The sequence below is a fragment of the Oncorhynchus kisutch genome, linkage group LG13, assembly GCF_002021735.2.
Source record: "Oncorhynchus kisutch isolate 150728-3 linkage group LG13, Okis_V2, whole genome shotgun sequence".
Lineage (NCBI taxonomy): Eukaryota > Metazoa > Chordata > Actinopteri > Salmoniformes > Salmonidae > Oncorhynchus > Oncorhynchus kisutch.
This window is the reverse complement of record NC_034186.2, coordinates 39,566,296-39,590,725: the sequence shown is the minus strand read 5'-3', so window position 1 is coordinate 39,590,725 and position 24,430 is coordinate 39,566,296. Positions and strand designations below refer to the sequence as shown.

At 41.8% G+C, this 24,430-nt stretch overlaps 1 protein-coding gene across 2 annotated transcripts; it reads left to right on the top strand.

The window, feature by feature from the left end:
* Positions 1–5,773: 5,773 nt before the first annotated feature.
* LOC109902415 (tumor necrosis factor alpha-induced protein 8-like protein 1) lies at positions 5,774–20,318 on the top strand. 2 transcript variants are annotated; one of them, XM_020498742.2, is made up of 3 exons: positions 5,774–5,856; positions 18,126–18,405; positions 18,832–20,318. In XM_020498742.2, exons 2-3 carry the CDS (start codon positions 18,134–18,136, stop codon positions 19,118–19,120), a joined length of 561 nt encoding a protein of 186 aa, XP_020354331.1. In that variant the 5' UTR covers positions 5,774–5,856; positions 18,126–18,133; the 3' UTR covers positions 19,121–20,318. The 2 variants fall into 2 exon arrangements, with proteins under 2 accessions (XP_020354331.1, XP_020354330.1); XM_020498741.2 differs by having other exon boundaries at positions 5,774–6,130.
* The last annotated feature ends 4,112 nt before the right edge of the window (positions 20,319–24,430 follow it).

Genomic DNA, 24,430 nt, shown 5'->3' with positions numbered 1-24,430 from the left:
CTGCTCGTTGAGAAGAATAAGAATGATACGTGCTTTCATGTCAGAGTCTCCAAAAGTCTCCAATAAAACCAGAAAAAGTCGCTAGATTGGTCGCAAGTTGCTTTTTTGAAAATGTGTCTCGAGGGGTCTGAATGCTCGCTAAATATAGCGACAAAGTCGTTAAGTTGGCAACACTGCTCGGAAACTCAGACCCGTGAGTTAAAATGTGCATACTATTTTTGCATAGAGCTTCCTATTTGGCAGGGTAGCCTAGTGGTTAGAGCGTTGGCCCAGTAACTGGAAGGTTGCAAGTTCAAATCCCCAAGCTGACAAGGTACAAATCTGTCGTTCTGCCCCTGAACAGGCAGTTAACCCACTGTTCCTAGGCCGTCATTGAAAATAAGAATTTGTTCTTAACTGACTTGCCTAGTGAAATAAAGGTAAAATTTTAAAACAAATTCCAGGGGAGAACTTAAATCATCGTACAAATAATTGCTTCTAACCCACCAGATGCATGTCCTTTACTGCTGCAGAGAAACGTAATCAGTTTTACCTCATTTCTATCAGCATGTTAAATGTGAAAACAGAGGAGAAAAACTATAGACCACCTTTACTCGACACACAGAGACGAGTACAAAGCTCACCCTCCACTTGGCAAATCTGACCATAACTCTATCTTCCTGATTCCTGCTTACAAGCAAAAATTAAAGCAGGAAGCACCATTCGGTCAATAAAAAAGTGGTCAGATGAAGCAGATGCTAAACTACAGGACTGTTTTGCTAGCACAGACTGGAAAATGTTCCAGGATTCTTCCAATGGCATTGAGGAGTACACCCCATCAGTCAGTTGCTTCATCAATAAGTGCATCAATGACGTCGTCCCCATAGTGACTATGTACATACCCCAAACAGAAGCCATGGAATACAGGCAACATTCGCACTGAGCTAAAGGGTAGAGCTGCCGCTTTCAAGGAGCAGGAATCTAACCCGGAAGCTTATTACAGGAAGGATATAACCCCACACCACTAGAGATATCCCTCTAGTGGTGTGGGGGCTGTGCTTTGGCAAAGTGGGTGGGGTTATATCCTTCCTGTTTGGCCCTGTCCGGGGGTGTCCTCGGATGGGGCCACAGTGTCTCCTGACCCCTCCTGTCTCAGCCTCCAGTATTTATGCTGCAGTAGTTTATGTGTCGGGGGGCTGGGGTCAGTTTGTTATATCTGGAGTACTTCTCCTGTCCTATTCGGTGTCCTGTGTGAATCTAAGTGTGCGTTCTCTAATTCTCTCCTTCTCTCTTTCTTTCTCTCTCTCGGAGGACCTGAGCCCTAGGACCATGCCCCAGGACTACCTGACATGATGACTCCTTGCTGTCCCCAGTCCACCTGGCCATGCTGCTGTTCCAGTTTCAACTGACCTGAGCCCTAGGACCATGCCCCAGGACTACCTGACATGATGACTCCTTGCTGTCCCCAGTCTACCTGGCCATGCTGCTGCTCCAGTTTCAACTTCCACCTGACTGTGCTGCTGCTCTAGTTTCAACTGTTCTGCCTTATTATTATTCGACCATGCTGGTCATTTATGAACATTGAACATCTTGACCATGTTCTGTTATAATCTCCACCCGGCACAGCCAGAAGAGGACTGGCCACCCCACATAGCCTGGTTCCTCTCTAGGTTTCTTCCTAGGTATTGGCCTTTCTAGGGAGTTTTTCCTAGCCACCGTGCTTCTACACCTGCATTGCTTGCTGTTTGGGGTTTTAGGCTGGGTTTCTGTACAGCACTTTGAGATATCAGCTGATGTACGAAGGGCTATATAAATACATTTGATTTGATTTGATTAGAAATCCCGCTATGCCGTTTGACGAACCATCAAACAGGCAAAGAGTCAATACAGGACTAAGATCCAATCGTACTACACCGGCTCCGGCACTCATCTGATGTGGAAGGGTAAACTATTACAGACTACAAAGGGAAGCACAGCCGAGAGCTGCCCAGTGACATGAGCCTACCAGACGAGCTAAATAACTTGCTCGCTTCAAGGCAAGAAACACTGAAACATGCATGAGAGCATAAGCTGTTCCGGACAACTGTATGATCAAGCTCTCCTCAGTCGATGTGAGTAAGACCTTTAAACAGGTCAACATTCACAAGGCTGCAGGGCCAGAAGGATTACCAGGACGTGTACTCCAAGCATGCACTGACCAACTGGCAAGTGTCTTCACTTTCATTTTCAACCTCTCCCTGTCTGAGTATGTAATACCAACATGTTTCAAGCAGACCACCGTAGTCCCTGTGCCTAAGATCACTAAGGTAACCTGCCTAAACGACTACCAACCCTGTGCTTTGAAGTGCTTTGAAAGGCTGGTCATGGCTCACATCAACACCATTATCCCAGAAACCCTAGACCCACTCCTATTTGCATAATGCCCCAACAGATCCACAGATGATGCAATCTCTATTGCACTCCACACTGCCCTTTCCCACCTGGACAAAAGGAACACCTATGTGAGAATTCTAATCATTGACTACAGCTCAGCATTCAACACCATAGTGCCCTCAAAGCTCATCAATAAGCTAAGGACGCTGGGACTAAACACCTCCCTTAACAACTGGATCCTGGACTTCCTGACGGGCCGCCCCCAGGTGGTAAAGGTAGGTAACAACCGCCACGCTGATCCTCAATATGTGGACCTCTCAGGGGTGCGTGCTCAGTGCCAACCTCAGGGGTGCGTGCTCAGTACTCCCTGTTCACTCATGACTGCATGGCCAGGCACGACTCCAACACCATCATTAAGTTTGCCGATGACACAATAGTGGTAGGCCTGATCACCGACAACAATGAGACAGCCTATAGGGAGGATGTTAGAGACCTGACCGTGTGATGCAAGGACAACAACCTCTCCCTTAAGATGATCAAGACAAAGGAGATGATTGTGGCCTACAGGAAATGGAGGACCGAGAACGTCCCCATTCTCATTGACGGGGCTGTAGTGGAGCAGGTTGAGAGCTTCAAGTCCTTGGCATCCACATCACCAACAAACTAACAGGGTCCAAGCACACCACGACAGTCATGAAGAGGGCACGACAAAACCTATTCCCTCTCAGGAGACTGAAAAGATTTGGCATGGGTCCTCAGATCCTCAAAAGGTTTTACAGCTGCACCATCGAGAGCATGCTGACGGGTTGCATCACTGCCTGGTATGGCAACTGCTCGGCCTCCGACCGCAAAGCACTACAGAGGGTAGTGCGTATGGCACAGTACATCACAGGGGCCAAGCTTCCTGCCATCCAGGACCTCTATACCACCCTAGTCATAGACTGTTCTCTCTGCTACCGCACAGCAAGCGCCAAGTCTCGGTCCAAGAGGCTTTTAAACAGCTTCTACCCCCAAGCCATAAGACTCCTGAACATCTAATCAAATGGCTACCCAGACTATTTGCACCCCCCACCCCTCTACGCTGTTGCTACTCTCTGTTATTATCTATGCATAGTCACTTTAATAACTCTACCTACATGTACATATTACCTCATTTACGTTGACACCGGTGCCCCTGCACATTGACTCTTTAGTGGTACCCCCTGTGTATACAGTACTCTCGCTATTGTTATTTATTGCTGCTCTTTAATTATTTGTTACTTTTTTGTTACTTTTAAAATTTGATTTGAAGGACAGTTTAGTTGCTAATGGAAGCCTGCACCAACCCGGCTGGCCTTCAACTTGAGTAATACTGCGTTCAAAACAACTGGAATCAATGGAAAAAATGGGAAAATTGATTTGAACGGTCATCCAACTCAGAATTCCAACTAGGGAACTCTGGCCTCTTTATAGAGCTCCGAATTTCCGACCTGAAGATCACTGATGTAATGATTTGACCTTGTATTTTTTTGATGTCCCAATTGTTTTGAAAACGGTATTACTCAATGAGAGGGACATCACTGAGCTAGCCTGCAACGTCACTTGACCAACTTTATTTGGCTTCAATGCGTGATTTATGGTACGTTGAAGACAACTGGGAACTCTGAAAATACGAGTTCAAATTATGACATCAGTGATCTTCAGGTCGGAAAGTTAGAGCTCTAGAAAGAGGCCTGCAGAGTTCCCGAGTAGGAAATCTGTGGCAAGAGCCTTTACATTGGAATGAATGGTGTCACGTGATCTATGGATTTGTCCATTCATATATACATTGGTTGATTCTGATACTTTCCAAGTGGGAACCTCATTTTTCCACAATGAGTTTCCAAGTCGGAAATGTCCAAGTTCCAAGGGGTCTTGAACACGGCATTGCTGAGGCGCATGGGAAATGCAGTTGAAATGTTGTCTTTTTACCAAATTTGATGACATTAGTTTATTTATGTAAATTACGTATCTTAAAATTACATATCTCATGCTCATGTGTGTCTATTGGTTTCTGTATACACTAAAACATTTTTTTCGTCTTTTGCCAAGAAATCACAGAGGACATGTATGTAATCAAGTTGAATCATTATTCGGTCACCTTTCTATGGGTGTTTCTATGTAGGATACATGACAATTAAATAGAGTGTGTATCTCAATGGTTATAGTGTTTTAGATTAACTAACTTCTTAGTAATGACTCGAGACGTCGGTTTTGATACGAAAGCTTCTTTTAGTAAGAATACTTGTTTACGTTACATTTAACAACAATTGTTTTGGTACAGAGCAATGCAGGTAAGATGCTGTCGGAAAGTCAACCACAATTACCAGCACCTGCACATAATTGGCGCGTTATCACTCATGCCTCTCGCAAGGCATTCTGGGACTTGCAGTCAAAAAGCGTAATTCAACACAACCCAATACAATTACATATGCAAAGAAATCTAAAGAAATATCTTTAGATATAGCTCAAAGAATAAACTTAAACATTAACTCAAACACATTAAAGTTACAACATAGTGTGGCTCAAAGATGACCTACAGTGTATCAATGTTTGCTGCAGTTTGTCATTGGTTAGAAAGTGGCAATATCCAAACACTCCACTAAATGGCGCTCCTGAACAAGCTTGCCATCGAATTAACACAACCCAATGCACCACGCGGATGCAGGAATGCTGTGATAAGGATGACAATAAGCATAAAAATCAATCATATTATGGATGACTGGATTGCAGAGTAGCCTATGAACTAACTATATGAATGTGGCGATATTCTATAAATAAGATTAAGATTATGCATGTAACCTACAATATCTGTTTGAAATAGCCCTATTTAATATGGTTTGAATGTTTATGAGATATTTATATTCCTTTTTATTAGGTCCATAACAGAAAAAAAGGGCTTGTTGATTGTTTAAAACATGTTATTCACAATGAACAACAACCTCTGGAATTCCTGCTAAACCCATCACTTCATAGACCAGGGGGAAAACTGTGCTGTCCTTTCCAGATAACATCTGCTGTTAAACACCAAATGTCTGGTTTAACAATCTCTCTCTCTCTCTCTCTCTCTCTCTCTCTCTCTCTCTGTGTGTTCTACATAAATCCGTTTGTGATTAATAAAGTTACCCAACTCAGCTACTGAGGCAATATTTTCCTTTAATGATGTCAAATATTCATCTTCATGAGTTATGATTAAATAATTGTGTAGTCCACTGAACTTTTTGTTTATCACATTAACCAACTCCCCATAGTTCCTGCTCATTGTTCCCTTAATGCCATTTTATTTGGGAAATTCTCAACCTTGGATTTCGGAGAAAGATGAGGATAATTACTGGAAACCGAATGGGGAGGGGGATACGGAATGTTGACTCTATAAATGGCTTTTCCCACAGTATGACTGGTTTGGTCAATCTTACTAGGCTCTTCTATTGGTCCATAATACCATCAATCTTGAACTTTCGAAGTCCTTCAAGTTTGAAACTTTTTGTGAGTAGGAGTCGGGTTACAACAGGGAGAGAAGAAAACACTCAATTATTTACACAATAGCACCTAATACAACATACATTTACATTAAATCGACTGAGAAGAGCCTTTTTCTCGAGGAAAGACGAAGGTCCGATTCATGGAGCTGTACATGGATTTGCTATGGATTGCCATGATGAAGACTCGAGATTAATCCTAGATTAAATTGTCAAATTGTAGCAGTGTGCTCCGCGGTGTTTTGACTCACGCCCCGCATCCGGTTTGATTTGAAGGAAAGGTAAATTAATGGTATTTTACTGAATGATAAAGATTTAAGTCTTTGAGAAACACGCAGTATTGTTTGCTATCTAGTCCTTTGAAACTATACAATGGAGGGGTGGGGGAGGTGGAAGAATTGGGTCAAGGAAGGGGTGCCCAGCTAGCCCACAACCTGAATAGGGGTGTAATATCATTAGATTTTCAATCATTAATATACGATATTGTAGAATATATAGATTTAGAATATTATTTTTATTTCCGATATTGTAGAATATATAGATTTAGAATTCGATTTTTATTTCCTTTGTTTGATTAATATTAATATACAGTATGAGTTTTGAAAGACAATTTTACAATATGGAATTAACTTTTTTTAAATATATATTTTAACAGTCGTGATGAATGGTGTAGCTTAGTGTTTGTCATATTTCTTTATTGAATTTTCAAACTCCCCTATCACATAGTAAGCCTATATAAACACAATTCAACTCCCATAGTTGTGAGGTAAACTATGCTGAATTGACATGCTCCAAATATTCTTTCCTGCGCAAGCCATTCATTCTCTTTGAAATATGTGTATGAATGCCCTCTCTGTGTATCTTCTGGCAGGTAGTACAATTTATCATACAGCACTAACTATGTTCATCTCACTAGTAAAAGGAGAATATGAACGTTTGCATGAATTGCGGCCTGGAATGAGTTGCCTTTTGCAGCTTTAACCAGAAATGATTTATTGTTGCTACCCCACTGTGTATGTACTGTATGTACGTTGCTACCCTTGCTGGCTATGGCTGACAACCAAGTAGGTCAGTTATTGCTAAAGTTTGGTTGCTCAGCTAACTGAGAACTGAGGTCTACTTTGGTCATGTCCTCAGCTTAATTTCCTTAACATGAATTGATGTTGAACCTGTTTGTCATGATTTCTGCCACTCAAGCGCTGCTGGAAATGTATGATTATTCCTGTGGCGATGGAACTCATTGACAAGAGCAGCACAGAGATGTTTCACCTGATTACAAGACTGCAAAGTTCAGTTGGCCAGGCAGCTTCAGCTGTTACCTAGGAAACTTAAAACAGTAGGTCCACATCCCCTTGGAAGGGCAGTGAATCCTCCCTTATCCTACCTAGAAAGTAGACCATATATGACATACTAGAGACAAATTACATAGATTTGGGACATTGTTTCTCAATTTTTTATTTATGTTGATTTGTCAGGGTGCAAAGAGCTGCGCACAATTGTCCCAGCGTCGTCCGGGTTTGGCCGTGGTAGGCCGTCATTGTAAATGAGAATTTGTTTTTAACTGACTTGCCTGGTTATATAAAAATGTAATTAAAACATGCCATTGCACCAGATTTAGCTAGAGAGCTAATTTTCATCTGTAGTCCCTGAGCAAAAAACAATCAACATCATTACAATGTTACAATAGAACACACTATTCAAATATCTATATATTTAAAAAAAAATCAGAATATACAATAATGTCCCTTGGTCCTACAGATTCTAACATATTAAGAGTGGGAATGTCTTAATGTTCACATGACTTTGTGGGTGTGTGAGCGCGACAGGCGAGTTGTTCGTCTATAAGTCATCTACCTTTATCTATGAGGCTATTGTCTTACCCAGGTTTTGGCTTGTATTTACTTTCAACCTTTATGGATTTGTCAATGACATGAATATCACTGCTGCATCACACCTGCACATTTCATTTCCTGGTTGCCCACCTTATTCATTCACATTCTTCATATATTATTGTCCACCATTTGTCCCTGATGTTGTTTGAGTTTGGCCCCTCAGCCCTGTTCCTGGTTCACCTGTGGCATCACGGCAAACTTCTTACCCTGGTCTATTTTTTAAATTGGATGTATCAATTATTAATCTGTGATACATTTTATGAAGCCACATTCATTATTAAACAGCAGCAGGCTCTTTTAGATCTGAGAAGACAATAAAAAAAGGATGGTTTGTGAGTGAAGGCACCGTCTCCCTATTAGGCACCGTGCACAACCCCTGTCACAGTGTGGGAGGATGAGAGAGCGACGGCACACGCGCACACTCGCAAAGCTATTTCACTGTACTTGTGCATGTGGCATTAAAATTTGAAACACACCGAGGTACATACTGCACACACATTTTTCTCCGTTGTAAACAAACAAGCTAGCTAGCTAGCTAACGTCATGTATAATGTGTGTTTTGCTAATAATGCTCCAGGAAACCCCACCAGGGTACTGAATTTCATATGTGAAAACCCCCTTAGTGTCGCTAAATTCTGAAATACAATTTAGTAGATTAATTTGTTAATATGTCAAAAGTACCCCTTTTGATTTAGTTAATTTAAAAACTTTTTTTAAACAATATACTCTATAAATACAGTGCATTCAAAGTATTCAGAGACCTTCACTTTTTCCACATTTTGTTAAGTTGCAGCCTCATTCTAAAGTGGATTCAATCATTTTTGCCCCTCATCAATCTACACACAATACCCATAATGACAATGCGAAAACAGGTTTTTCGGCATTTTTGCAAATGTGTTAAGTGTTTTCTTTTTTTTTTTACATATACCTTATTTACATAAGTATTAAGACCCTTTGCTGTGAGACTCGAAATTGAGCTCAGATGCATCCTGTTTCCATTGATCATCCTTGAGATGTTTCTAAAACTTGATTGGAGTCTGCCTGTGGTAAATTAATTAAATTGATTGGACACGATTTGGAAAGGCTGACAGTGTATGTCAGAGCAAAAACCAAGCCATGAAGTTAAAGGATTTGTCCATAGCTCTGAGACAGGATTGTGTCGAGGCACAGATCTGGGGAAGGGTAACAAAAAATGTCTGCAGCATTGAAGGTCCCCAAGAACACAGTGGCCTTGATCAATCACAGTGGCCTTGGTCAGGGAGGTGACCAAGAACCCGATGGTCACTCTGACAGAGCTCCAGAGTTCCTCTGTGGAGATGGTTGTCCTTCTGGAAAGTTCTCCCATCTCTGCAGCACTCCACCAATCAGGCCTTTGGTAGAGTGGCTAAATGGAAGTCACTCCTCAGTAAAAGGCACATGACAGCCCCCTTGGAGTTTGCCAAAAGGCACCTAAAGATTCACAGACCATGAGAAACAAGATTCTCTGGTGTGATGAAAGCAAGATTGAACTCTTTGGCCTGAATGCCAAGCGTCACGTCTGGAGGAAACTAGGCACCGCTTATCTTCTGGCCAATACCATCCCTACGTTGAAGCATGGTGGTGTCAGCATCCTACTGTGGGGATGTTCTTCAGTGGCAGGGACTGGGAGACTAGTCAGGATTGAGGGAAAAACGAACGGAGCAAAATACAGAGAGATCCTTGATGAAAACCTGCTCCAGAGCGCTCAGACTGGGGCGAAGGTTCACCTTCCAACAGGACAACGACCCTAAGCACACAGCCAAGACAATGCAGGAGTGGCTTCGGGAGAAGTCTGAATGTCCCAGCCAGAGTGGCCCAGCCAGAGCCCGGACTTGAACCAGATCGAACATCTCTGGAGAGACCTGGAAATAACTGTGCGCTCCCTATCTAACCTGACAGAGCTTAAGAGGATCTGCAAAGAAGAATGGGAGAAACTCCCCATATATAGGTGTGCCAAGCTTGTAGCGTCATACCCAAGAAAACTTGAGACTGCAATCGCTGCCAAAGGTGCTTCAACAAAGTACTGAGGGTCTGAATACTTATGTAAATGTGATATTTCAGTACTTTATTTAGAATACATTTGCAAAAAATTCTAAACCTGTTTTTTCTTTGTCATTATGGGGTATTGTGTGTAGATTGATGAGGGGAAAAAAATACAATTTAATACATTTTAGAATAAGGCTGTAACGAAAGGTGAAGGGGTCTGAATATTTTCCAAACGCACCATATATACAATTTCCAGTGAGTGCTCTCTGCTACTTTTACGATTTTTGATACATTTTATGAGCACCACCAACACAGTAAATGGGGAAAATGGCTTCAAAGTTAACTCCATTTGCTGGTTATTTGGAGGGCTTTGATTTGTGTAATCACCAATAATGTCAATTTGTATGTACAAAAATAGATAATTTCATCGAAAGTAGCAGAGAGTCCAACCTGGAAATTTGATGTTTGAAGAGTACATTGTCCATAAAATGTCTAAAAATAAGCTCAATCACAAAGGGTACTTTTTAAATATTTATAATATTTGTTGAAGAAATTAATGCAAATTCATTTGAGTCTGAAAATTATGGTTTGCCAATCTTTTTTTTTTTTAAAGGCTCAGTGCCACTATCCTCGCATGGTGAGGTATTGAAAGCAAGGGTGTATCTTTTTGAGGAAGAAAAACATCTTACTTGTTAAACATTGCTTTCTCTGAGCAATTGTATTAGTTTAAAATAATAAAACAATTCCCCAATTTTTTGAGCATAGAATATGGCTTAGTATTTTAATTATTTAACATATTAATTTTTGCTACACTTTTTAGACCCCACTCACTGTAGGTCTAAAAAAAGGTCTAAAATGGCCACTTCCATGATTTTGTAATACAAATGTTAAGCATCCTCTTCCTCCCACTGTTCTGTCAATTCTCACATAAATTCAATCAGAGAGAGCCCAACCCAATTTGGGCCATGCCGGCGTGGAATCGCTCTTGTGCATTGTCTCTTATTGTAGATAAGGGGAATATCATACATTTCTGTAAATCTAAGTTCCTGAGACACGTTACAGTACTGAAAAAGACTATGGGGATTTCCCCCTCCCCCATTTCCCTTATTTTGAATTCATGTTATGTATGTAGGCTAAAACATATTATTCACTCCAGAATAATATAAACCCTTGTTTGAAGTAATGTAGATACAATATTTCCAGACCTGCTGAGTTATTCCACCTGGATTTAAAAAAAATAGTTTCATGGAAACTTCTACACAGGTTTTCTGCCAGCCAATCTAGTTTTGAGTTGGGGGTAGCAGCCTTGAGAATGGGTGGGGATTAGTATAATTTGTCCTGGGGTTTAGGAGGGGGGTGGAGCCTGAGGCTGAGTGGGCAGGACAGGGAGCTCGGGGTGTATCCAATCACTGGGACTCTCTCATCTGACAATCATACTAGCCTGACTGACAGGCAGTGAGGTGTATTCATGGATGCCAGGCTTCCCCCCAAGAAGTAGACATTATTATTATTATTATTTATTTTTTTGTCATTGTGTTTTATTGTTTTCTTTCAATTCGCAAGAGGCTGAATGTATATCACAGGAGAAAGCATCCGAGCGAGCGAAATAGCGCCCCCTCTGTCTTCGTGTAGGCCATATATCTGATGCTGTCTGATCCAAATGAGTATGACTTTGTTGCCGCCCGTACCATTGAAGGCAAAGGAAGCCAGCGAGCATAGAAATGAGCCAAGCAGCGTTGAGCTAAACTGCACAAGCTCAACTGTGAGTGGTCTTGGTGCACCCAAAAAAAGTGTCAAGGGAAGCCAGCTAAAATGGACCTTTTCCTCAATAAGCATGGATGGAGATAGTGATTTGGACTTGTGGTTTTACTTAATTCTCTGTGCTGGCCAATGACTATAATGGATATTCTGATCCAACTATTAATTCATACATTGTTGTGCTCCTAGCCTGAAAGGAGGGAAGTTCGATATGTACAGTAGCTAGATGTAGAAGGCTAATGTTAACTAGTTAATGTTGCCTATGAATGGAAGTTAGTCTAGCGAGCAAGCATCTTAGCCTTGTAGCCTAGAATAACAATATATAAAAGTGTGTACTGTATGACAGTGATAGACTGTTTCCTCAACATGAAAGAGAGGATGACATTGGTGTTTCTCTACAAGTAGGGTGAGTAAACATGTTTTTCTTCTTGCATGAATGTGCACGCACACACACACACACACACACACACACACAGAAATCAGAACCATGGACAGCCACATATTTAGCTTACGTTGATTGGACTAAATCGTTTTTGGTATCTTTTAGTTGTCATTGTAGTAGACTAAGCAGAGATTTTGTTGAAATGGTGCTGGAATAGTGGAGGCAGGTACTGTTTTCTTTGCGACTTGCGGTAACTCTGTGGTTCTAAATCAATAGTTGTTTAGTGTTCGGAAACATTATCTTGCTTGACCTTGCTGTGGGTCATGTAACTGTCTGTTACTGTACATGCAATATGCTTTGTGGACTTCACTGGACAGGGGTTGATATTTGGTTTTGTGATTAAAAACAAAGGTGTGGTTGAATTTATTCTGCCACTGTGTCTTATTGTCTCTGCTTTAGGCCTATATATCACAGTGTCAAGGAATATGAACTAACAGGTTATAGAGCAAACAACACAATTATCACACAGGTTGTAATATGTCTTCCCCGGTGATTTATTTTTCCCCCCCCACGCACCGCTACTTTAGACTGGTTGACCAGTAAGTAGACAGACGTTCAGAGCTTGGGCCACATGCTTGGCCCTCCAATCGCCACAGACCCTCTCTGAGCCTCTCACCACTCTCAGCATGGAGCCTGTGGAGAACACTTTTCACCTGCAGAAGGGTGAGTGTTTCTGGGCACGCTGCCTGGCCGGGATCCCTGGCTGCCAAAGAGGCCCGGGGTAGTGTTTCATTTCTATGAGTTGTGTGCCTTTTTAGCCTACATGTTTGCCTGCCTGTTCTGCTTTGACTAAGGTCTTGGTTGTTGTTTTTTAAACTGGTTTAAGCACTCTCTGGATAAACTGTAAATCAAAATTGATTAGTCAGCATCATTTGGTCTCTCATTCCAGAGTGCCTACCCAGCTCCCACAAAGCAGTATTAATTGCGCTGTTGTTGGTGGTGTATATTTTGCCTGAACACACAGTAATGTTGTCGCTGTCATATCTTGTTCTGTTTTGAATCCATTAAAGCATTGCCTGTATAAATAGTGCTGAGATGGGAGTCAAGCTTGGCGAAGCTTTCTCTGTCTGGGCCCGGTTCACACAACAGCTTATATTTGGCCATAACTCACACTGCACAGTTCCAAGACAGGAATACTTGATAGAAAATCGTTTCATCATTCTAAACACTTGTCCCAAGAGGATCCTTTCATGAAGCCTTCCATCTCATGAAAAAGCGAGACATCAAGAGAGAGAGAGGATCTCCCTGCATTTCTGATTGCCAGCTCTGGGAAGAATTTGTGGTCATTCTTTTTGCTTTGAGTAGAACTTCAGATGCTCCTGAGTATCCATCACATCTGAAGTTAAGTGTTTGGAATGACTGCGGTGGAAGACAAATACAGGCTTTTAATTATGTATTTTTTTAATACATATTTTTTTTATACCTACTTCATTAAGGTATTAGTCATCAGCCACTGACTACATGACCGTTCATCTCTCTCTGATGGGAGAGACATTTAATGAGCCACCTGAAAATCACTCTCCAGGCTCTGAAAGGTGTCTTTTTTTATAAAACTGAATGTTTTTTCATCATTCCAGCAGAGAGACGTGAACTTCTAGATTTTCTTTGTGTGTCTTGAGATGTACAGTCACTAACCTCAAAGCATCCCTGTTCAGATTCTCATTGACACATTGTGATTGAATGTGGTAGGCAAAGTGGCGGTTTTTACATCCACTGATAGTGGAGCAGAGTGTCCCTCTCTCTGACAAGTGTTGCAGGGAGAGCTTGTCAGTTTTGTAACATGGGTACTCCCTTGGAAGAAAAAGCCTCCCGCTGACACTCTCAAAGGAGACCGAATGTTATTCTTGAAAAGATGGAGAAGTCACATAGCAGGCACATTTAATTTTGCAGTCAGTCAGCTGCAATACAGTATTATAAACTGGGTGGTTTGAGCCCTGAATGCTGATTCGCTGACAGCCGTGGTATATCAGACCGTATACCAGGGGTATGCCAAAACATTTATTTTTACTGCTCTAATTACGTTGGTAACCAGTTTATAGTAGCAATAAGGTACCTCAGGGTTTGTGGTATCTGGCCAATATACTACAGCTAAGGGTTGTGTCCAGGCACTCTGCGTTGCGTCGTGCATAATAACAGCCCTTAGCTTTGCTATATTGGCCAAATACCACACCCCCTCAGGCCTTATTGCTTAAATAACACATTGCAAATATTGCTGTTCATGAATATGAGCACTCGGATTAGTATCCGATCACATTTTAGGATTTTAATACATGTTCGATGTTGTTTTCCTCTTGGAGGGAGGTAAGATTGCTAGGATACTGACCTATATTAGAGGTGATACTAATGTAGCATGTAATGTTTCTCTTTAACGGGCATAAACACTGACGTGTGGCATGCTAGAGAGAGGCACAGATCTAGGCTCTGCTTACCTTCCATAACTTATAACCATAAAATGAGACCCTGACTTTAGAGCTGTATCTCAAATCAAATATTTATATAGCCCTTCTTACACCAGCTGATGTCACAAAGTGCTGTACAGAAACTTAGCCTAAAACCCCAAACAGCAAGCAATACAGGTGTAGAAGCACGGTGGCTAGGAAAAACTCCCTAGAAAGGCCTAAACCTAGGAAGAAACCTAGAGAGGAACCAGGCTATGAGGGGTGGCCAGTCCTCTTCTGGCTGTGCCGGGTGGAGATTATAACAGAACATGGCCAAGATGTTCAAAAGTTCATAAATGAGCAGCATAGTCAAATAATAATAATCACAGTAGTTGTCTAGGGTGCAACAAGTCAGCACCTCAGGAGTAAATGTCAGTTGGCTTTTCATAGCTAATCATTAAGAGTATCTCTACCGCTCCTGCTGTCTCTAGAGAGTTGAAAACAGCAGGTCTGGGACAGGTCACACGTCCAGTGAACAGGTCAGGGTTCCATAGCCGCAGGCAGAGCAGTTGAAACTGGAGAAGCAGCACGGCCAGGAGTCATCATGCCAGGTAGTCCTGTGGCATGGTCCTAGGGCTCATGTCCTCAGAGAGAGAAAGAAAGAGAGAATTAGAGAGAGCATACTTAAATTCACACAGGACACCGGATAAGACAGGAGAAATACTCCAGATATAACTGACTGACCCTAGCCCCCTGACACACAAACTACTGCAGCATAAATACTGGAGGCTGAGACGGGAGGGGTCAGGAGCCGATGATACCCCCGGACAGGGCCAAACAGGCAGGATATAACCCCACCCACTTTGCCAAAGCACAGCCCCCACACCACTAGAGGGATATCTTCAACCACAAACTTACCATCCTGAGACAAGGCCGAGTATAGCCCACAAAGATCTCCACCACGGCACAACCCAAGCGGGGGCGCCAACCCAGGGTTAACCTCATCCTACTTCATTAGGGGCTGAGGCAGGCTGAACCTGAACCCGTTGTTCCTGTTGTTGCGCCGCTGCTGCTGTAATGTCTGGGGCCCGGGCTCATCTGGCCGAGGAAATGCAGAAGATTTGATAGCCTGTGGCCTCCTGACCCATTGTTTATGAGCTGCCACAATGTTCCTCTGAGTCATTGTCATTTGGCAGGTAACACACACACACACACACACACACACACACACACACACACACACACACACACACACACACACACAGAGCTCGGAGCTAGTCTCTTCACAAATACGCATACATTATAGCATGTAGCCTAGCGGTTAAGAGCGTTGGGCCGGTAACTGAAAGGTTGCTGGTTCGAATCCCTGAGGTGGCAAGGTAAAAAAAAAAACATGCTGTTCTGCCCACAACAGCAACTACTCCTCAGGTGCCGATGACGTTGATTAAGGCAGCCCACTGCACCTCTCTGATTCAGAGGGGTTTGGTTAAATGCAGAAGATACATTTCGGTTGAATGCATTCAGTTGTTCCCTTTGCAATCCTCACACAAAAAAACTATTTTGTGCTCTAAATGTGTATTCAGCCAGTAGTTAGAGACAGCCCTATCATTGGCTGCTTTGCAGAACTTCAAATCAAGCTGTATGTATATTGCACATTTCAGACCTGGATGCAACACAATGCACTTCACAGAATATATATTTTTTTATAATAAATGTTTTACTACACAACAAACATACAAGGATAAAAAACAAAAGAATAACAATAAAAACGGAGAATAAAAAAGCACCCTGAGGAAAAGCAAAGCTAAAACGTTGTTATAGCATCTCTTTTAAATATGTCCAAAGTTTCGGCCCCCCCCAGATTCTCTGGCAGGCTATTCCAGAGGCTGAGGGCATAATAATTAAAGGCTGCCTCTCCATGTCTCTTGGTCCTAGGCTTTGGGATAGTTAAAAGGCCAGTGCCTGAGGGACCTACTGGGTACATAACTTAAAAGCATGTCTGACATGTATTGGGGTGCACAATCGTGGATTGATTTAAAAACGAATCGAAGAATCTTAAAATTCAGCCAGTGCAGAGCTTTTAAAACCGGTGTAATGTGTGCTCTCCATCAGGTCTTGGTCAGTACCTGCGCTGCAGCATTCTGTATGTTTTTCAGTTGACCATTAGCTTTCTTGGGTAGATCAGACAGTTGAGCATTACAGTAGTCAAGCCTGCATGTAATAAAAGCATGGATATGTGTTCCTCTGTGTACCAGCCTGAGAGGGAAACGGCCACACCGTATCAATGTTCCTCAGGTGGTAAAAGCTATTTTGGTCACATTCCTAATGTGTGAATCGAAATTGAGTTCAGAATCTAAAATGACAACTAGGTTTTTTTTAAACCTGTGTTTTATCTTTATTGCCAAAGAATTCAAATGTGCGGCCAAATTCTCTCTATGTGCTTTGGCTCCAACAATAAGTACCACTGTCGTGTCTTGAGTTAGCTGGAGGAAGTAGTGAGCCATCCAAGTATTTAAATCACTAATACGGTCAAATAATTTATCTGATTATGTCATTATTGTATCATGTCACTGGTATCTCTGTGATTAGCCTAGCTTTTGTAGGGACTGGTTGTTCATGTCCCATGACATCATAGTTATCGGAATGGTTGCTAGTAGTGCACACCCATAGCAAGACTCTTCAATGCCTCTTCATCCAGATGAGAAAAGGAAATAATCAGATGTGAACATTTGCATAAAACAGTTGTTCATTGTCTGTCTGTTTCCTTTGTTTCCTCTTCTTTTTTAAAAATGATTTTGGATCATCTGCTGGCGCCAAAAATGCAAAAGGCAAAGATGTTTCCCATATCTTGTCATGAATGCATCCCAGATAAACATCTGTTATTTCCTCTACGTATGTCATTCAAAGTGAAGAAAATCCACCCTCGGGTTTCAGTATGTCTCCATTAACTTGCCCAGTGATTTTTGTTTTTTGTAGACATTTAAAAAGTTGGCATTGAAAATAGATGTGACAATTGCCTGCTACGGTACGTTTCCTTTGAACTATCTTGTGTTGATTAAAAAACAGCTGGACATGATGTCACACCGAAAGAAAAAAAATACACCTTTTCTCTAAAAATCTACAGTGTAGAATAAAAATGTAAGTGGTTGAAGTGTTTCATTACCAATTTAGGCAAATTGCGCAATAATAAATTGTAGACAGTGTGTATGCCATCCCACCTATCTGTTTCATGTCTCAGGTATCCCGCGAAAGCCAGCATGGATAGAATGCAATAATGGAATAATATTTGCCATATTCAAATAATTATCATGTGCCAACGAATCGCCGCGGTCCGTGACATGGTCATACTTGCACTCCTGTAGAGCTGAAATAATTGGATGGTGAAGCTTGCCAGCCAACCATAAAAGTAAGGCGAATCAATTCAGGCATTCTTGAAAGTCGGGACCATTCTTGTTCCTGCAAAAAAAACATAATTGTTATAGTGGAAAAAACAGATTTAGGCATTTAGAATGAAATGTGGGAGTGGAGCTTTTCTAGTTACGTGATGACACCATGTGCCCCCGCGTACCTTCAAAATTATTCGCCAATTATTATATATGACAGTTTCCATCATTATTTTCGCAATAAAGAATGTTTGACAAGAAAAATCCACCACAGTCTAACAGATAAAAATGTCGATCTTTGGAAAATTTCTCCATTACACATGTCGCAAAGACATTTTTGCGACATTGCTTTGGCCGAATAAACCTGGGTAACCTAGTGAGTGTCCATCTGTATGACCTCTCTCTCACTCTCTCTCCAGACGTCATCATGGACTCCTTCAGTACTAAGAGCCTGGCCCTTCAGGCCCAGAAGAAGCTGATGAGCAAGATGGCAACCAAGAGCGTGGCCAACCTGTTCATTGATGACACCAGCAGCGAGGTGCTGGACGAGCTCTACCGAGTCACCAAGGAGTACACACGCAACCGCAAGGAGGCCCAGAAGATCATCAAGAACCTCATCAAGATGGTGGTGAAGCTGGGTGTCCTCTACCGCAACAACCAATTCAGCGGGGAGGAACTGGTGCTGGTCGAGGGCTTCAGGTTGATTTATGATTGATGTATTTAGTAATTATGTCTGTAGATAAACTCTCAAACTGTTGCATAATTTCAGCCAGTGATTTTGAAAGTGGTGCTCATGAGGCGAAAGGGGTCCCTGTTTTTGTTTTGTGTACTACGTCATCAAATTGTGTACTAAGTCATCCAGTTGTGTACTATGTTACACATTTGTTATGCTTAAGATCCTGGAGTGCATCTTTTAATAGAAGTATAATAGTCTTTGATTAGGGTTGCCAACCCTGGTTGTTGAGGGCTGTAATTTGCACAGGTTTTTATTCCAGCCCTAATGAAAACAATAGTGTTGGGCTGAGAGAAAAAAAACTGTGGCCTTCTGAGAAATGGGATGTCCTTTGCCATCTACTGTACCTAAGCCATCATGCATAACAACAATGGCCACCGTCTTCTTTCCAGGAAGAAGGTCCACACACTGGCCATGACAGCTGTCAGCTTCCACCAAATCGAGTTCACATTCGACCGGCGTGTGATGAGCGCCATCCTGAATGAGTGCCGTGAGCTGCTGCACCAGGCCATCAACCGCCACCTAACAGCCAAGAGCCACTCGCGGGTCAACCACGTGTTCAACCAATTCGCAGACTGTGACTTCCTGGCAGCTCTCTACGGCCCCTCTGAGGTGTACCGCAACCACCTGCAGAGGATTTGCGATGGTGTCAATAAGATGCTGGACGAGGGCAACCTTTAACCCCCCCCCCCCCCCCCCCCACAGGACCTTTTGACCCCTTCCCTTTGACCTTTGAGGCCTTACCTGGTGGTGTGACATTCACCACATGGTTGCCGCCTTGGCTTTTTTTATTTTATTTCATAGACAAATATTATGCATAGTGGACATTTGACATTTTGCCCCTCCGACATTACTGTACAACACTGAAGGATGTTCCAGGCTAGTTAGTCCAAAGTTTCTTCTACGCCTCTTTATTTAAAGGAACAACATGGACCTCTTCAGTGAATGTATATTACAAGCTTTTGTCAATCATTTCCAGTCATAGGACTTCACCAATGCCTTGCAATTGTCTTTTTTTTCTCCAATGGCTGTCTGTCCCCTGGAAGAACTCCCGACCACAGCCTGAAGATCATATGTACGAGTAGTCAATTGAATGGGCTGAAATGCTTTTAGAGTGAAGAGGACAATGGTAGATGTTAACCTACTTCAGGACAACCATAAGGGACTCTGTTGTTAGACAGGAGTGCCACTTGAGGTTAAAACGGCACTAATTGTTTTGCAATAATTCACGTAACAGACCAATAATCCAGTTTCAGCATCACATTTACACTCCATATCCTAAGTAAGTCTACACTTTGTTTGGATCAAAATACCTTTTGCCTGCTTTGGTCCTAATTACCTGTTTTTATTACAATCACACCAAAGAGCGTATAATTTGGGTCATGGGGGCTATAAACATGGAGGAAGTTGATTGTGCTGTGCAACCTAATTGTCACGAGCTGCTGACTCGTCAGCTCTTTAACTTCATCTGAGCTGAACCGAAACCCCTACCCAGCAAACACTTTGATTTCTGTGCAGCCGAGACCGACTCCATATACAGTCATGTTAATGACTGGAGGATATGGGAAAGGGAAGTAGGTTGCCTTTGTTGGTGAGGCCCAGGCTGTTTCGTCACGTAACATAGTATTATGGATTAGAGCAGAGACTAAAACAATACCGGATTGTACCTTCCATTATTCTATTAATTATTCCCCCACTCCAGGCCAATAATAGCCTACCTACAGCTAATCCATTCCAACACCCCAGCCTCCATTTAATGGGATTGAGATCACATCTTTGCTTGGTGCACGTCCTATTTGGGAGTGAAGTTGTTTTTTAATGAACCATTTAGATTGTTGTTTAGTTTGTTATATAGTACTACCCTGCACATAATGGATGTTATTTTCTTTTCTAGGCCAATCTGTGTTTTTTTGTATGGCTGAGCCTGTCTAGGAGACTGCGCTGTGGCCTCATTTAGTATTCTCAGTGACAGTGTATACCTGTGAGGAGCTGCAGCAGAGAGTTGTAATGAGTGCTGTGTTCTCCAGGATCTGCTGTCTCTCTCGCTCTCTTCTCTGTCACAGAAACCTCTCTGGTCTGTACTGTAGCAATTCTGCCAAAGAGAGGAAAGGGAGAGATAAGCAATCTCGGCAATCGCGATAAGGACCTTTCCAAAGGAACATTAGGGTAATCAGTATGCACTTGATGAAGATTGTTTTCAAAAAATTTGTTTTTGTTATTCCCTCCCATTTTATTTGAAGATGTGGTCCCCATTTGACTTCATCCTCCTACATCTGGGGAGTTGTATTAAGTGAACGCTCGCAGGACTAGAAAATTGAAGTCCCAGAATAGTTGAGATGGCTTAGTTCTGAAATGTCAACGATGCCGTTCTTTCCAATCACAACAGTTCTCAGGTTTAAGTCTCAGCGCTTGTGCTCATGACACACTTACTAGCGTTGGACCCAATGTTGGAGGATTAAATACGGACCAATATCTGCTTCAGACATTTTACATTAGCTCACAAAAGATACATTATTTGAAGTAATGTTGTATTTCTACCAATGGAAAGTGAAATGTTTTCTGTATTATTTGTTATATGTTGTTGTACATGTGTTTGTTTTAGTGTTCCTTCTCGATACTAGACATGACGAATATACATGATTACTCCTATTTTTAAATAAATTGTTTGTCTTTTCTTGATAAAGCACCACTCATTTTCCATTGTAATGCAGTTTCAGAAGCTAGATCAGAACATAATCTGTGTGCGTCTGGCCCGGTCAGGACATTGTTAGCCATGTTCCCAAACTAAACACAGGCCTTCCTATCTGACAAACAATTTTTGTTTTGGGTCCTTTTTCCCCTCTAAATTAGTTTCCTAACGGACGTACCCAGGTCAAAGGTAAAGCTGGAGGCCAATGGAGCGGAAATGAAGCTTTCCCCTTAGCAGTGATATGGCTACAGTAATTCTACCTTGGTCAGGATTCAGGAAATATATTTTCTATCAGCTTGTGAATGGGAAGAGCTTCTATCATCTAGCTCCAATGCCAGCTGTGTGAAGTAATTCGTAGCTATTGGTTTTGATCATTTACGTAAGACTGTGTCAGGCTAGATTAGCCACTCAAGGGATTTTTGACATGTATTTGGTTCCTACTTGTAACGGAATTATTGTAAAGACTTGAAATGGTACTGGTAATTGTCCAATCATTTATTTTGTTTTTCTCCCCAGTGTGACTTGCTTTGAACTTTGGACCTGCCAGTCCTGGACTTGGTCATCAAAGTGGATATTAATGTGAACTTCAATACATTTTGGTATGAAGCTTCCTTCCATTAAGGCATGATTATAATTTGTACACAATGAACCAACTACAAAGGAGAAGTCATCTTAAGAAGGGAGGCAGCTGAACCGTGCAGGCCTGTGAAGACCTCATTAGTCAGTCCACTCACATTCACTTAGGCCATGTGTTAACTATACTGTATGGAATGAGTATCTACCCCAACCCTGTACCAGACACATCACAGCTTGGCATCCTAATTTAACTGCATCCATAGAGGTGAGTTTTAAAGGGATAGATCACTGCAAAATAATTGTTGGGATATTTTCAGACCTCTAAAACGGTTGAATGGCATGAGTCCCATGCCATCCACTGTGTAGCTCCAATCATTAATGTCCTGATAGGGTAATGCACCTGCAGTATTGTTTTATATACAAGCAAATCTCAGAAAATCCTCAGAGCGCTTTTACTTGATGTATGAGGTACACGGCACTACATTCCAGTTCACATGCTGAATTGTTATTGAGTTTCATACATGCTTGAGTTTCTTTTCTATGTATAGTTGAAGTTGGAAATTTACATGCACCTTAGCCAAATACATTTAAACTCAGTTTTTCACAATTCCTGACATTTAATCCTAGTAAAAAATTCCCTGTCTTAGGTCAGTTAGATCACCACTTTATTTTAAGAATGCGAAAATTCAGAATAATAGTAGAGTGATTTATTTCAGCTTTTATTTCTTCCATCACATTCCCAGTGGGTAAGAAGTTTACATACACTCAATTAGTATTTGGTAGCATTGCCTTTAAATTGTTTAACTTGGGTCAACTGTCAAAAGTTTCAGCCTTCCACAGGCTTCCCACAATAAGTTGAGTGAATTTCGACAGAGCTGGTGTAACTGTGTTAGGCCTCCTTGCTCACACACGCTTTTTCCGTTCTGCCCACAATTTTCTATAGGATTGAGGTCAGGGCTTTGATGGCCACTCCAATACCTTGACTTTGTTGTTTGTAAGCCATTTTGCCACAACTTTGGAAGTATGCTTGGGGTCATTGTCCATTTTCTAAGACCCATTTGAGACCAAGCTTTAACTTCCTGACTGATGTCTTGAGATGTTGTTTCAATATATCCACAATTTTTCTCCCTCATGATGCCATCTATTTTGTGAAGTGCACCTGTCCCTCCTGCAGCAAAGCACCCCCACAACATGATGCTGCCACCCCCGTGCTTCAAGGTTGAAATGGTGTTCTTCGGCTTGCAAGCCTCCCCCTTTTTCCTCCAAACACAACGATGGTCATTATGGCCAAACAGTTCTATTTTTGTTTCATCAGCCCAGTGGACATTTCTCCAAGAAATACGATCTTTGTCCCCATGTGCAGTTGCAAACCGTAGTCTGGCTTTTTTATGGGGGTTTTGGAACAGTGGCTTCTTCCTTGCTGTGCGGCCTTTCAGGTTATGTCGATATAGGACTCGTTTTACTGTGGATATAGATACTTTTGTACCTGTTTCCTCCAGCATCTTCAGAAGGTCCTTTGCTGTTGTTCTGGGATTGATTTGCACTTTTCGAACCAAAGTACGTTCATCTCTAGGAGACAGAACACTTCTCCTTCCTGAGCGATAGGACTGCTGGTGTCCCATGGTGTTTATACTTGCATACTATTGTTTGTACAGATGAACGTGGTACCTTCAGGCGTTTGGAAATTGCTCCCAAGGATGAACCAGACTTGTGGAGGTCTACAATTTTTTTAGGTCTTGGCTAATTTATTTTGATTTTCCCATGATGTCAAGCAAAGAGACACTGAGGTTGAAGATGGGTCTTGAAATACATCCACAGGTACACCTCCAATTGACTCAAATTATGTAAATTAGCCTATCAGAAGCTTCTAAAGCTATGACATTATTTTCTGGAATTTTCCAAGCTGTTTAAAGGCACCGTCAACTTAGTGTTTTCAAAGTTTCTGACCCACTGGAATTGTGATACAGTGAAATAATTTGTCTAAACAATTGTTGGAAACATTACTTGTGTCATACACAAAGTAGATGTCCTAACCGACTTGCCAAAACAATAGTTTGTTAACAAGAAATTTGTGGAGTGGTTGAAAAACACATTTTAATGACTCCAACCCAGGTGTATGTAAACTTCCGACTTCAACTGTAGATCCAGGGTTAGAAAATGGCTATATTTGCTTTTATTTTGTGTACTCTTTGCCTCATCCTTTATGCTTAAAGAGGCTATCCCCTCTGACAAGTTGAGCTATGACAGTTACTTGGGACTTGGAAGTCAGTCTTTCAAACCCTCAGTCTTCTTTTTTCACCTGCTCTAGTGCATCCTCTGAGTGCACCTGACTGGCGGGTTGTTTCAAAGATGTAAGCAGGGAGATATCCAAAGAAAAATGATGTTAAAAATAAACCGGAACCGACAAAACATGTTATTTTACACAGTGGTAAGACCTCCTGCTGGACTCCGGAATGACAGAACTGAGGGAATTCAGTCACTTAGAAAAATACAGCATTTTTTTCTGAATGTAATGAGTCATTCTCTAAGACGGCAACAACTAAAGTTGCTATACTGTGTTGCACTTGAATCATTTCTGCTGTCCAAGTGCTTATATAAAGATACGGACTGGAACCCTTTTTTCATCACTTTGACAAAACATGTGGGGTCTGTCTAGAGAAATATCTCAACCACACTCTTACATAACCCTGCCTTGTATACAGAGACAGAAGCTCCACCAGGATATA

Coding starts and splice junctions, on each gene's coding strand:
- LOC109902415 (XM_020498742.2), top strand. CDS start 18,134: ATGGACTCCTTCAGTACTAAGAGCCTGGCCCTTCAGGCCCAGAAGAAG. Junction 18,406..18,831: donor GTGCTGGTCGAGGGCTTCAG/GTTGATTTATGA, acceptor TCTTCTTTCCAG/GAAGAAGGTCCACACACTGG.